Source organism: Citrus sinensis, chromosome 7 (genome assembly GCF_022201045.2).
Source record: "Citrus sinensis cultivar Valencia sweet orange chromosome 7, DVS_A1.0, whole genome shotgun sequence".
In the NCBI taxonomy this organism is placed as follows: Eukaryota; Viridiplantae; Streptophyta; class Magnoliopsida; order Sapindales; family Rutaceae; genus Citrus; species Citrus sinensis.
In genome coordinates this window covers 26,761,414-26,775,861 of record NC_068562.1, presented here as the reverse complement: position 1 = coordinate 26,775,861, position 14,448 = coordinate 26,761,414, and the positions used below count along the sequence as shown (strand labels likewise).

Below are 14,448 nucleotides of genomic sequence, written 5' to 3'. Positions count from 1 at the left end.
ATCTAGTGCCATGAGATCAATTGGAGAAAAATCTCTTAGATAAAATTGAGCAAGGCGCAATAACGTTTCTTTATTGAAAGCTGCAAATAAATCTTTTGGACATAAACAAGCCAAGCATAGAAGTAATTTAGTGTTTACCTCATTAAAACGACTGTTTAACTCTTGAAGTTGCATATCCAAAATAGTACAAAATAGATCAATGCGATAATGATGTATATTTGTGATCTCTTGTGCTCTATGCCTTGATCTTCCAGGGGTTAGAAACATATTTTCCATGACAGGAACAATAATAAAATGCTTCTCACAAAATGAAGAAACTTGACTAAGCAAAGAATTCCATCCATGTTCCCTCATCTTTTGTAGACCTAGTTTGCAAATACTAACTAATTTCATGGAATTCACAATATCTTGATCTTTCCTTTGTAATGCTTGTAACAAATCATTTGCAAAACTAAGAATATTTTTCATCAAGTATAAAGTAAACACAAAATCAAACGTTTGCATGAACTTCAAATTTAAGCTATATAATAAAATTAGCAATTTTAAAATAGAAAAAATAATGAAATAAAAAATTAGAATTAAAAAACATCACGCGCATGGTGACGATCAGGGAGCACTGCAAATCGCCTAATCTGCTATGGAGTCCACCCACCACACTTTATTTCATGGAACTATGGAAGAGACGAGAGAAAGCGGAAAGCTAAGATTTTACTTATTTTAATTAATTTTTTAATGAATTTCATTTGATAAAGGTTCTCTCATTTGTCTTTATTGATTTTTATGATATTATAATAGTTAATCAAATTATTTAGAATTAGACATTTAAGTTAGGGGCAACGTGAAATGTTTTTAAAATTATGTGGGCACTTTCAAGTTACGTGGGGCATTTTGATAAATAATAAATAAAATATATTTTTTTAAGAAAACCATCAAAAAAAATTTTGAAAGCTAGCTGGGGCATGTGCCCCACCTGGTCCTATGCTGGCTCCGCCCCTGACGACCATTAGAACTATCCTTATTACCATTACCAGTTGCACGGAGCCAACCCATGTAATGTAACGGGACATTCTCTTCCTACTCGGCTCTACCAAGTTCATAAGTAGAGCAATCCTGATAAAGATGATCTAGCCGCCCGCAATAAAATTAAATATTCGGCAATTGCTCATACGCTACTGGTATCAAATGATCAACGTCCTTTATACGAAAACAGACTATCAAACCAGGCTTAACAGGTTCAGAGACATCAACAACCATATGCACACCGGAAGATACTTACCAACAAAATCGCCGACCAACTTCCACCTTCTCTCCTGTACCCAACATACTAGCAATAAACTATACCATCTCCTGTGACATATACCCCATTGGCACATTTAAAAACCAAACTCAGAGAGCAGCCTTATTAAAATTTTGCTCCTCCAATGCTCCGGTACCCACAATAGGAGAAAAAACCAGTAAAGCTTTTCCATAGTGCCAGGGTCATATTGCCAAAATTCGATATCTATCATGCGCAAAAGCAAAACGAAACAGCAAAATGAAACAGAAAATTCTTATCTTCCGAATTTCCACTGTAATACCCTTAAAGAATTTCCAAATTGACTAGAATACTATGGATAAAGGTATCTGTTGATGCTGAAATCTGCTCGCCCTTTGCCCGACAAGATTTTTACACCAACGTTCACGTTATCAATAATGAAGATATCAATTCCTTCTTGCTTCAACGATTGCTCCAGCCACTGAAGTTGGAGTTGTCCCTCTTTTTCTCACTAAGCCTGCGTTCACAAAAGTGGATCAAAGACGCCGGTGGTTTTGTCGGCGTAAATCTTCTGATGTCTAAGTTAGCACAAGGTGTTTACGGGAAAACAGTGCAATTAGGATTCAAATAATTGCTTAGAATTAGCTCACTCTCGGTATTGAAAAGCGTCTGGATACAATTTGACAGAGTTTTCCCTTCTCTCCTTTTTTCCATCCCTTCTTCATCGATTTCTTCTTCTTTTATAGCCGCTGTCCCATGTTCCCGTTTAGCCTTCATCCCTCCTTTTTCGGGTGGTGGCAGCCCCTCATGGGACTCTAACTGCTACATTATGGGCAAATGTGGGATCTCGCGTCTCTCGCAACGGTTCTGGGAAAAGCGCAACTACCGTGATTCTGTGGGATCGTGTTCTCGCTTTTTCGGGGGATGGGTATCGGCTCGGTATATACCTCTGGTCGGTATACTCCCCTGGTTGGTACTCGTCTCTGGTCGGTTCATATTTGTTCCTGTGTTCTGCTCGTACCATTTGGCTGAGGTGATCCATGCCGGGGTGGAAATAGTAGCATGGCCGACCTGGTGCTTTTATTTACTTAACATCAGTCCCTCAGTTTCTGGTCTTGCGAGTGAAATGAGTTAAGAGTAGAAACTGATAGTCAAATCTTACCAACCCGGGGGCTTCTCATCTGGTCTTCTGTTTACCGGGATGGACCTGAGGTACCATTTTTCTTCTGGGGAGGTTCCGACCCGAGCATGGGCCTTAATGAGCATATCCATTGCATATCTGGGCTTGCATCTAGCCTGGCCTCTTGTAACGGTTAGTGACGTGGCATCTCCAGACTCTTCGTATTTGAAATTTGAAAAGACGGGCTATTCGTCCTCGATATACGGTAAGTGAGCTGGCATCCCAATCACTTAAATGCTTTCATTTCTTCCTTTTCGTTTCAAATCCCTAGACTTACATCATCATCGTTTTGTTATTCGTCTCTCCGTCGTTAACCTACCCCCTCTTTAAACTTTACTCACACTTCCCGCGTCCGGAGTATCTACTTGATGGATTTTTTCTCTGTCACGGCAGCGCTATCAGGGCCAGTTCATTCCAGGTATTGCTTTTAATCTCTTCTCTGGTTGTTGTTGCTTGGGTTCTGTGTTGCCCCCTTTTATATCCGTATACTCGAGTTTTCTTTATTTTCTTTTGGGATTCCGATATGTCAAATCGAAAAAGGAAGTTAATTGTTGATGAGAGTGATGAAGAAACAAGGGATTCAGACCTTAACGTGTCAATACCCACCGATTTCTTAGGTCCCTCCAGTAGTGTAGGTCCTTCCCATGGCAGGGATACCCTTGAATACCCACGCCCCCTGACCATTTCGCCTTCCCCTGAATTAGAGCTTGTGGGGAATAGAGGTGGACCCGCATCCGGCTCTGGTGAGGATCACCGTTATAGTGGGGTTGGGGTCCCTGAAGAAGTGGGTGATGGCGAGGGAAGCAATTCCGAGCCGAGCGGACCCTCTAGGAAAAGGAACCTTGGCCACAGGGTGGAGGCGGATTCTTACCCTATTGATTTCATAACTTGTGCCATCACCTCCACTGATCTATTCAAGCTTAGGAACCTCTACAACATTCCCGAGGAGGTTCTCCTTGTAGTTCCTTGGAAAGTTGATGTACCTAGTTGGCCTCTAAAGGGGTACGTGACGATGCACTTGGAGAGTTTCAGATTAGGAGCTCGGCAGCCCCTTCAACGTTATTTTGCCAAGATATTGGGCGGTATGCACCTGGCCCCAGGTCAGCTACACCCAAACGGGTGGAGGATTCTCTCGGCTATGTTTGTGCTGTGGGAGAGGTGCGGGTCGGAGGAGCTTTCCCTTGTTGAAGTGAAGCATCTGTACCAGCTGCGGAGCAGCCCAAAGGAGGCGAGTTGGTACTACTTCATGTCCAGTTCTGCAAAGAGGAAACCGATCACTGGGTTTCATTCTTCATGTAAGAATTGGAAGAACAAATTCTTCTTTACTGGAGGAAACTGGTGTCCAGTAGTCCAGTCGCTTGGTGGGGATATTTACCTTCCAACGCATTTTGTCACCCCAGGTCGTTCATTTTTGCCTATATTCTTAATCAAAATTGCCACTTATTGAGTTCTTTAACCTTGTTTGTTTTTTCAGAATCTTGGGGTTTGGTTAAGGACCTTGAAGACCGACCCTTGCTCCAGGTTGAAACTGCTCTAGTGAACGCGTCTACCTGCCAAGACTTGCTGTCACCAACAAACTTGGTCGGTTCGAGCTTAGTGGACATTACTGCCGGGATGGATAACAAAATCCTCAGTGCAATGAGCAGAAAGCGTGGTCGGGCTCCTAGCAGCTCCAGCAACCCTCCTCCTCCTCCGAAGAAAGTCAGTGTTGGCCCTTCTAAGGCTTCTGTTCCTGTTCTGCCCCCTCCTCCACCTTGTAAGAGTGTCGAGGAGAAAACTACTAACAAGAGTTCTGAGGTCAGCGCACGTTCTGGAGACCGATCCTCCCCTCTTCCGGCTCGTGATCAGGGTGACTACCTGACCCCGTATCAGAGGGACTATGGGAAGTCAGTGGGACCGAAGATGGTCCAGGATATTGAGAGCATGAATCTCAATGAATTAGCTGGTTCTGTCCAAAGGGTCTCCTTCAAGTTGGCCACCATAGTATCTTGTTACAAGAATAGGATCACGCGCCAAGAGAGGAAGCTTCAAGCTGAGAACCAGGACTTGAAGAAGAGGGTTGAGTCTGCTGATCGCTCGAAGAAGAAGTTGGCTGAGCTGAACATGCAGATTACGGAGCTAGAGGAGAAAATTGCGGTTGCTGAGTCCATTTCCTCCAAACTTGAGGGTGAGTTGCGTGACCTGAAGTCTGATCTTCAGGCTATTCAAAGTGAAAGAGATACTCTGAGGACCGCCCTTGAGGGAGAAATCAAATCCCTGAGTGAGCAGCTGGTTGAGGAGAAAGACAAATCCGCCGATGTGGACGATCGGCTGGATGCCGAGTATGACTCTGGGGTTGCTTTCTCCTATAAGTGCATCATGTCTGTGCTTAAGGAAGAATATCCCGAGCTGGACATGAGCAAACTGGAGGCTGGAGTGCAGCGGTATATGGCGGAGATCAACCAGACAGATAAGGAGCAGGGTGAGCAGGATCAGGTGGAGGCTCCTTTAGATGGGGTGCAGGAGGGGGAAGCTGGGGGATGTGCTTTTGAAGTGGGACAAGGGTCCATGCCTCCTCCTCCCGGTATTGTTGATCTTCCACCTCCAGAGATAGCTGATCCTTCACCTGCTGAAACCGTTGACCATCCTAATCCTTAGGTCTATTTTTGTATAGACTCTAGATTTTCATTCGTTTTGTAAACATTTAAATGCTTATAAATTTTTAGATGTTCTTTACTGGCTTTCTTGTCTGATTTTTGCTCATGGATTGTATCTGCAAATTAATTTGACAATTTATCTGATTTTGCCTGCTGGTTCTTTAGTGGACCGAGCAGGAATAGGCATCCGCTTGCCTTAGTAAAATTTTTGCAAAATTGCATGTTGGTCGTTCGTTGACCGATCAGGAGCATGCACTTACTTACCTTAGTAGAATTTTCATAAAATTGGCTGCTGGTTTTTCGTTGACCGAGCATAAGCAGGCACTTACTTGCCTTTGTAAAAATTTATTGAAATTGCATGCTGGTCTTCGTTGACTGAGCAGGAACAGACACTTGTTTGCCTTTGTGGAAATTTCATAAAATCACCTGCTGGTCTTTCGTGGGCCGAGCAGGACCAGGCACACACTTGCCTTGGTAAGAATTTTGTAAATTTAGCTGCTGGTCTTTCGTTGATCGAGCAGGAGCAGGTACTTACTTGCCTTAGTAGAATTTTCGTAAATTTAGCTGCTGGTCTTTCGTTGACCGAGCAGAAGCAGGCACTTACTTGCCTTAGTAGAAGTTTCCTAAATTTAGCTGCTGGTCTTTTCGTTGACTGAGCAGAAGCAGGCACTTACTTGCCTTAGTAGAATTTTCGTAAATTTAGCTGCTAGTCTTTCGTTGACCGAGCAGAAGCAGACACTTATTTGCCTTAGTAGAATTTTCGTAAATTTAGCTGCTAGTCTTTCGTTGACCCAGTAGAAGCAGGCACTTACTTCCCTTAGTAGAATTTTCGTAAATTTAGCTGCTGGTCTTTCGTTGACTGAGCAGAAGCAGGCACTTACTTGCCTTGGTAGAATTTTTTTTTTATTGGGTTTGCTAGCAGGGGGATTTCGTGCTGAATTCATCTTTATTGAAATTTGAATGCATTACAGGAACACAGAATATATGCATGTGCAACAAGCCATCATGCATTTAACAGAAATAACTTATGAAGACTTAGTAAAGCACTTTGCTTACTGGAAATACTTCTTCAAGTGCTCAGCGTTCCACGACCTCTCTACGTCTCGTCCATCTGTGTACGCTAACTTATAAGCTCCTGGTCCAGTTGCTCGTATCACCCTGTACGGGTCTTCCTATTTCTGGTCAAGAGCGCCATGGTTAGGATCCCTGGTGTTTTGGCTCACCTTTCTAAGCACCCAATCTTCTGTTTGGAACTGCCTCACGCGTATGTTCTTGTTGTAATAACGCGTAACCCTTTGCTGACACTGGGCCACTTTCTGCGAGGCCCCTTCCCTTTTCTCCTCCAGTAGGTTCAGGCTCAAACAGATCTGCTCGCCATTTTGCTCCTCATTGAAGTATTCCGTCCGATGTGTTCTTTCTCCAATTTCTGCTGGGACTACTGCCTCATGACCAAAAGCTAAGGCAAACGGGGTTTCCCCTGTAGCGATTTTGTGAGTTGTCCGGTAAGCCCACAGTACCCCTGGTAGCTCGTCAACTCAAGCTCCCTTCTTCTCTCTCAGTCTAGTCTTCAGGAGTTTCTTTATCACTTTGTTGGCTGCTTCCACTTGTCCGTTTGCCTGGGGGTGTGCGGGGGTTCAGAACTTCCGGTCCACCCCTAGGTTCCGGCAAAATTCTCTAAAGTTGTTGTTGTCAAATTGCCTCTCATTGTCGGTGATGATGGTATAAGGGATTCCGTATCTGCAGATGATATTCTTCCAAATAAAATCCGTTGTCTTTCTCTCCATAATTTGGCTAAGGACCCCCACTTCTATCCACTTGGTGAAGTAGTTTATTGCTACAATTGCATGGGTTGCCGCTCCTCGGCCTTTCGATAACGGACCAATCAGGTCGATTCCCCATTGAGCAAAAGGCCATGGGGATGTCATAATGGTAAGCTTTTCTGGGGGTTGTGCGGGAACCTCTGAGAAGCTTTGGCAGATTTTGTAATTTTTTGCCATCCTTTTCGCATTCTGGTGCATGGTCGGCCAAAAGTATCCTTGCCGAAGTGCCTTGAAGGCTAAAGTTCTTGCTCCTGAATGATTTCCACATATTCCTTCATGAATCTCCCTTAGTACATAGTCTGCCTCCTCATCATCCAAACATCGCAAAAGGGGCAAGGTGAATCCTCGGCGGTAGAGCACCCCATCGAGCAGTGCATATCTCGCTGCTCGGCATTTTAACTTTCTTGCTTGCCTTTTGTCCTTCGGTAAAATGCCATCGCGGATGTATGCGAGAATCAAGTCCATCTAGGATTCTTCGGCGCTTATTCTCATTACCTCTACTTTCTCTCCTATACTCGGCGAAGCCCTCATCTCTAGTGGAACTGACTTAGGTAATTTGGGATCTACTGTTGCAGCCATTCTTGCCAACATGTCTGCTTCACCTCTACCTTTTTGAAGAGTTCAACCATTTGTTTCGCCTTCTTCAAATAAAGCCCCAATTTCTCTTCTCTTACTTGAAATTGATCACTGAGCTGATTACATACTAGCTGGGAATCTGCTCGGATTTCTACTCTTTCTGCCCGTAGTGCATGTGCAAGCCCGAGCCCAGTAATGAAGGCCTCATATTCAGCTTGGTTGTTCGTAAGCTGGAACTCGAATTTTACTGCATAAGATACCTCGACCCCTTCTAGGCTTCGGATTATAACTCCTGCTCCGGATCCCTGTTCATTACGTGACCCATCAACCATTACCAGCCACACCCCCTTTGGATCCTTCTGTTCCACTAGTTTTTCCTTCTGGACCTCTTCCCCTGGTTCAACACGGTCAACTATAAAATCAGCCAGGGTTTAGGCCTTGATTGCTCCTCGGGGCCTATAGGATAGGTCGAATTCGCTCAGCTCCACGAACCACTTTACTAACCGCCCTGATGCATATGGTTTTTGGAGCATTTGTCGGAGAGGCTGGTCGGTCATCACAATTATCGGGTGGGCCTGAAAATATGGTCGCAGTTTCCGTGCTGCTATTATTAAAGCCAGTACCCATTTCTCCATCAACGGGTACCTAGTTTCTGCGTCTACCAGGGCTTTACTAGTGTAATACACAGAGTGTTGCTTCCCTTCTTCTTCTCGGACTAACACTGAGCTGGTGGCCCATTTTTAGATTGCCAAGTACAAAAACAGCTGGTCACATTCTGTCGGAGTTGATAGTAATGGGGCGTGGGCCAGATATTCCTTCAGCTGCCCAAACGCTTCCTCACATTCTGATGTCCACTCCATCTTTCTCTCTTTCTTTATGGTTTGGAAAAAAATGTGGCATTTATCTGTGGCCCGCGAAATGAATCGGTTCAATGCTGCCAATTTCCCTGTAAGGCTCTACACTTCCTTAACTGTTCATGGGGACCTCATTTCTGTTACCGCCCGTATTTTTTCCGGGTTGGCCTCGATCCCTCGGTGGCTCACCAGGAACCCCAAAAATTTGCCCAAGCTGACCCCAAATGTACATTTCTCCGGGTTTAGCTTCATTCCATATTTCCTCAATAGTTCAAAGGTCTCTTCCAAATATTTCACGTGATCACTCGGTTCTTTGGACTTTGTGATCATATCGTCCACGTATACCTCTATAGTATGACCGATCAATGGCTTGAAGATCTTGTTCACCAACTTTTGATAGGTGGCTCCTCCATTTTCAGGCCAAAAGGCATTACCCTGTAGCAAAACAGACCCATGTTAATTATAAAGGTGGTGTTTTCCTCATCCTGCTCGTCCATGAGTATCTGGTTGTATCCCGAAAAGGCATCCATGAAGCTGAGCAGACTGTGACCTGCTGTTGAGTCCACTAATTGATATATCTTTGGTAGGGGAAAACTGTCTTTCGGACATGCCTTATTAAGATCTGTGAAATCCACACACATTCTCCATTTCTCGTTGGCCTTCTTTACCAGTACTACATTGAAAATCCACTCCGAGTACTTGGCCTCCCTTATAAATCCTGCTTTCAACAGTGTCTCCACCTCGGCATTTATGGCCTCGTACCTTTCCTGGTTAAAGCATCTCCTCTTCTGCCTCACCGACCTCGCCTCCTTCTTGATTGCCAACTTGTGGCAAGCTACCCCGCGATCAATTCCTGGCATGTCCTCGTGAGACCAGGCGAATATATCTGCATGAGACTGTAGGCACTTTACCAGCTCGCCTCTTACTGTCCCAACCAATCTTGAACCGATCTTAACCACTCTGCTCGGGTTGCTTTTGCTTACCGCAACTTCTTCTAGTTTCTCAACAGGTTCTTGGCGGCCATTTTTAGACTCTCCTCAGTTATCTAGAGAAGTAACCTGTAGTGTCTCCTTGGCCGTTGTAGCATAACAACTCCTTGCCATCCTCTGGTTGCCTTTTACTATGCCAACCACTCCATTTACTCTGTATTTCAGTGCCAGATAATGTGTAGATACAACGCATTGGCTTATCCTCATGAAGGGTCTCCCCAATATCATCTAGTAAGGGCTTCTTTCCTCTACCACAACAAAGTCCAGCATCATCGTTCTTTCAAACGGCTTTGTCCCCACAGTAATTGGGAGTTCGATGATCCCTATGGGAGTTAACCGTCCCCCTCCAAATCCCTTTAAGGATGTATTTATCCGTTCCAATTTCAAGTCTGCAATTCCCATATCATCTAGGGCCGACTTAAACAGGATGTCAACCGAGCTACCCGTGTCTACCAGTATTCGTCGCAATTCTGTACCAGCCACTATTGCCTTAATCACCAGTGCATCCTCATGAGGATATAAGATACCCTATTCATTGTCATCTGTCCACATAAGGGGAACTTACAGCACTTTTGCCTTCTTGGCTGCTGGCAAATTGAAAAGTACTTCTTTGTTAGTCATGGCGTATCTCCCATAGTTCTTTCGTGCCCTGTTCGAATTCCCAGCCAATGTTGGCCCTCCTGCTATCACACGGATAGTCGGCTGTTCACGTTCCAGGCCCCTCTCAGCTCCTTCATCGGGCGTGTACTGTGATTCAATGACGGGGGACACCCCATCTACATATTCATCCAAATAACGGTTTCTCACTAAATCCTCCACCCGGATCTTTAAGTCACGACACTGGCTGATTGTGTGACCGTGAGTGTCGTGAAATTTACAGAATTTACTCTTATCCCGTCGGTGAGCAGGTTTTGTTATAGGGGCTGGAGGGTACAACAGGTCTCATCCCTCGATTCTCTCGTATAACTCCTCCATAGGGACTTTTAACATGGTGTATTGTCTGTATGCTGAGCTTTGGTCAATCAGCTGGACTGCTCGGCTATCATGAATATCGTCCCGAGCGGATATTGAAGGTAGCTGACCTGATCGTCCCGTTCTGGAGTTGGCCGTGTGTAGTGCTCTGGGAGCGTTGTGATAAGGATGGTTTGCCAACTGCTAGAATTCTCGTTGCCGCTCCAGGAATGGGGGGCGCGGGGGCTGAGTCCGATTGTGTTGGACCTGTTGCGGTCTTTGAGCCATGGGGTAAGGGCGAGACCGAGTTGATACCGCACCCATCATTAAGGATTCCTTAGCTCGCTTTCCCGACCCGCTCCCACTTGAGGTTTTCCTTTCTTTTCGTCTCAGCTCCTCCAGCTGTTCACTCTTTATCCTTGTCGATTTTTCCTCTTCGATTTTAATGTCTCTCTTTGCCTGCTCATACCCCGCTGAGTAATTCTGCACCAGGGGACTTCTCAGGTTATACCATAGCCGGCCTATCCTCACACCCTCTTTTAATCCCCTCAATGCCTGCGGGTGATTGAAAGCTCCCAAATCAAGCTCGGCTCGGTGGTATCGTTTTACAAAATCTCAAAGGGATTCTTGTTCCTCCTGCTTCATCCCCATTAGTTCCATCATATCATCCCCTGGGGCCAGTGCTCCTCGAAACTGTTCGGCCAACTCTTGGCACATCTGCTCGTACCCTCTAATACTTCCTCGTGACAGCTTGCGGCACCATTCTCGGGCTCGTCTCTCCAGTGTCAATGGAAACACCCTACACCTCTGAGCTGGTGTTAACCCCTGAACACCCGTCATGTCGTTGAAACGTTCAATATGCACCAGTGGATCACTTCGCCCAGAGTATTTGAGGTCAGGGAAGCGGAAATTTATTGGGATTACAGTACCCATGATCTTAGTTGATAGTGGAGATTCTTCATCTAGCATTATCCTCCAGCTCGGGGGCTTCCTCTTGCCTTGTATCTCCTCTATCACTTGTGCTAATCTGCGCACCTCTCCCTCCAATTCTGCAGCACGATCAGGATCACGCGCAACTATCGGATCTCGCTCCTGCTCCATATTTTGCAACCGCTGTCTGAGCTCTCCTTCATCAATACTGGCCCCTCGGCCATTAGTTTCTGGTACCCGTCCGGGGCGAGGTTGGTCCCTCCTTTCATTTACTCGTTCTCCTGGAACCCGACCAGTGCTTCTGTGGGGATGCACCCCATTAGATTGGTCTGCCGGCAGAGGGATTTCCTCAACTCTACGCCTCCGGAGGCTGGGTTCTGCTCCAACATCATCTCTTCCCGCGGGGGTTTCACAATCCTTTCTCCGCTCATCCCTCAACTCATACAGTATGGTCGCGAGAGTCTCCATTTGTTTCTCCATCCGCTCCAATCAATCTTGCATCATCCTCTCCCGGGCTTCATTTGTAATTTCCCGGAGAGTGATTGTCTCCACAGTTTCGTTATCCTCCCTGAAAGCATCCTTCCTCGGCACATCCATGTCTAATCGTTCGTTACTTCTCCGGTAACTATTAATTCGGTGGTAGCTTTTTATCCAGCTCCCTACAGACGACGCCAAAATGTTGATGCTGAAATCTGCTCGCCCTTTGCCCGACAAGATTTTTACACCAACGTTCAAGTTATCAATAATGAAGATATCAATTCTTTCTTGCTTCAACGATTGCTCCAGCCACTGAAGTTGGAGTTGTCCCTCTTTTTCTCACTAAGCCTGCGTTCACAAAAGTGGATCAGAGACGCCGGTGGTTTTGCCGGCGTAAACCCTCCGATGCCTAAGTTAGCACAAGGTGTTTACGGGAAAACGGTGCAATTAGGGTTCAAATAATTGCTTAGAATTAGCTCACTCTCGGTATTGAAAAGCGTCTGGATACAATTTGGCAGAGTTTTCCCTTATCTCCTTTTTTCCATCCCTTCTTCATCGATTTCTTCTTCTTTTATAGCCGATGTCCCACGTTCCCGTTTAGCCTTCATCCCTCCTTTTTCTGGTGGTGGCAGCCCCTCATGGGACTCTAACTGCTACATTATGGGCAAACGTGGGATCTCGCATCTCTCGCAACGGTTCTGGGAAAAGCGCAACTACCGTGATTCTGTGGGATCGTGTTCCCGCTTTTTCGGGGGATGGGTATCGACTCGGTATATACCTCTGGTCGGTATACTCCCCTGGTTGGTACTCGTCTCTGGTCGGCTCATATTTGTCCCCGTGTTCTGCTCGTACCATTTGGCTGAGGTGATCCATGCCGGGGCGAAAATAGTAGCATGGCCAACCTGGTGCTTTTATTTACTTAACAATATCCTTATTCACCAGCTATTTGGTCAAGATCTTACCAATCAAACTTGCAGCCGCCATAGTCTCCCTTCGTCGCAAAACTTTATCTGAAATGGCAACAGTGGTTGCCTTTCCCCACAATGGGAGCTTCTCACAAAAATAAATTAATTCCGACGTGTCCATAACATGAAAATGAATAAGAAAGAAAAAAAAGAAAAGGAACTGAAAAAACCAACGAGAAAAAGAAAAAGAGCATTAGAGAAAGGGCCCTGCCTAAACTCCCACACCACTAGCCTCAGACACACCAAAGAGTTCGCGAGGGAACTAATTATTTTTGTTAATTGAACTGAAACTCAATAAATTTTCCAACACCTTTACATTTAAATAGCATAAATTTGACAACCAATAAAATTTTAATTACCCTTTTCTGAAGTGGGGTGGGTTTGTACAATTTAAGGGGTAGAAATATTACCATCCAAATAGTTAACTAAAATAAGGGTTCCTTTATGATGCTGTAAATTTTTTTACAGCATCAATAATGTATTAATTATGAACCATTAGATCTAATCAATGGTATATAATATTTGTACTAAAAAAATAATTTAAAAATAATGGTAACCGTTCAAGTGGGTGGATAATTTTTGTAAAAATAATTGTGACCACCCTTAGAGTTTGAAACAATTTCACTTAAATAGTATATTTTATTTACAATTACTTTTCAGCCCTCCTTTAAATTTGTAATATGATAATCTCTTTTAAATAAATCTTCCAAAATCAGTTACCATTAAGTATAAAATATAATATCAAGTAGGTTATTTAATACAAAGTCTTGTAATAATTTGTATTGTATGAATTTAATTACAAACCATTAATACCTAAACAAGAATGATAATAGAAAGTATTGCAATAAACTATTTTATATGTGTTTTATTAATAATACTATATGAGTCACAACAAATGAGAAATATTCTATTCACTAATTATTATTGAAAAATATATGTTTATATAACTATAGAGTGAGAAATATTTTGATTTAAATTTTTATCAAAAAATTAAACTATTTATTTAATGCAATTCAATGGTGGAGGATATAACATTATGAAATGTTGCTTTGACTTTCAATATCAACCATTAGACTATGAGATATTAGTGGCTCAAATATTGTGCCAAAATTTTAAGTTAAAGTATCCCAAACCATATCTTTATAATGGAAATATAAAAATATACAATGATTTTTTTCCTCATTTTTTCCATTAAAGATTATTCAATGTAATATTTTATTTATTGTCACTATTAATTATCATAACAAAAGTAATGACTCTTAATAACATAAAATTTTATAATTATAATCAAAGGATATCAATAAAATAATATTTCACAATTCATAAACTAAAGCTCATTAGGAATATATATTAGATTTAACTTTTATGAAATTAACAAAGTGATATTTGAAAATAAAATGAAAATATATAGGCTTATAAAACTTAAAATTCCTACCATGTAAGGATATTAATTGCAAGATAAATATAAAGTTCAAAGAATAAATATGTTAAATGTGTGTTAAAAATAATACATACTTCATGATAAATTATACAATGGCCCTTAATATTATATAAAATAATGAATATTTTAATATACGATATTAAATTTTATTAAAACATGTGTGATCAAGTAATTTTTATGTTAGAAGCAATCTCAACAATGAGTTTATTGATGTAACTATGACATTTACTTAAGTATATGTACTTAGTTGTGTTATTTATTACTATTATATCATATATAAATTTTGCAATTGTAACTTATTTATTTGATTTGTGTTAAATAACCTACTATTATATTTTATAATTAATGGTAATAGATTTTGGAAGATTTATGTG

At 42.9% G+C, this 14,448-nt stretch overlaps 1 protein-coding gene across 1 annotated transcript; it reads left to right on the top strand.

Annotated features, from left to right (window-relative positions):
- Window positions 1-2,958: 2,958 nt before the first annotated feature.
- Window positions 2,959-5,072, top strand: LOC107175245 (uncharacterized). Its single transcript, XM_015526654.2, has 2 exons — window positions 2,959-3,835; window positions 3,910-5,072. Exons 1-2 carry the CDS (start codon window positions 2,959-2,961, stop codon window positions 5,070-5,072), a joined length of 2,040 nt encoding a protein of 679 aa, XP_015382140.2.
- The last annotated feature ends 9,376 nt before the right edge of the window (window positions 5,073-14,448 follow it).

Excerpts from the sequence above, each read along its gene's own strand:
- LOC107175245 (XM_015526654.2), top strand. The coding sequence starts at position 2,959 with ATGTCAAATCGAAAAAGGAAGTTAATTGTTGATGAGAGTGATGAAGAA. Across the intron at positions 3,836-3,909 it reads AACGCATTTTGTCACCCCAG|AATCTTGGGGTTTGGTTAAG; the intron begins GTCGTTCATTTT and ends TTGTTTTTTCAG.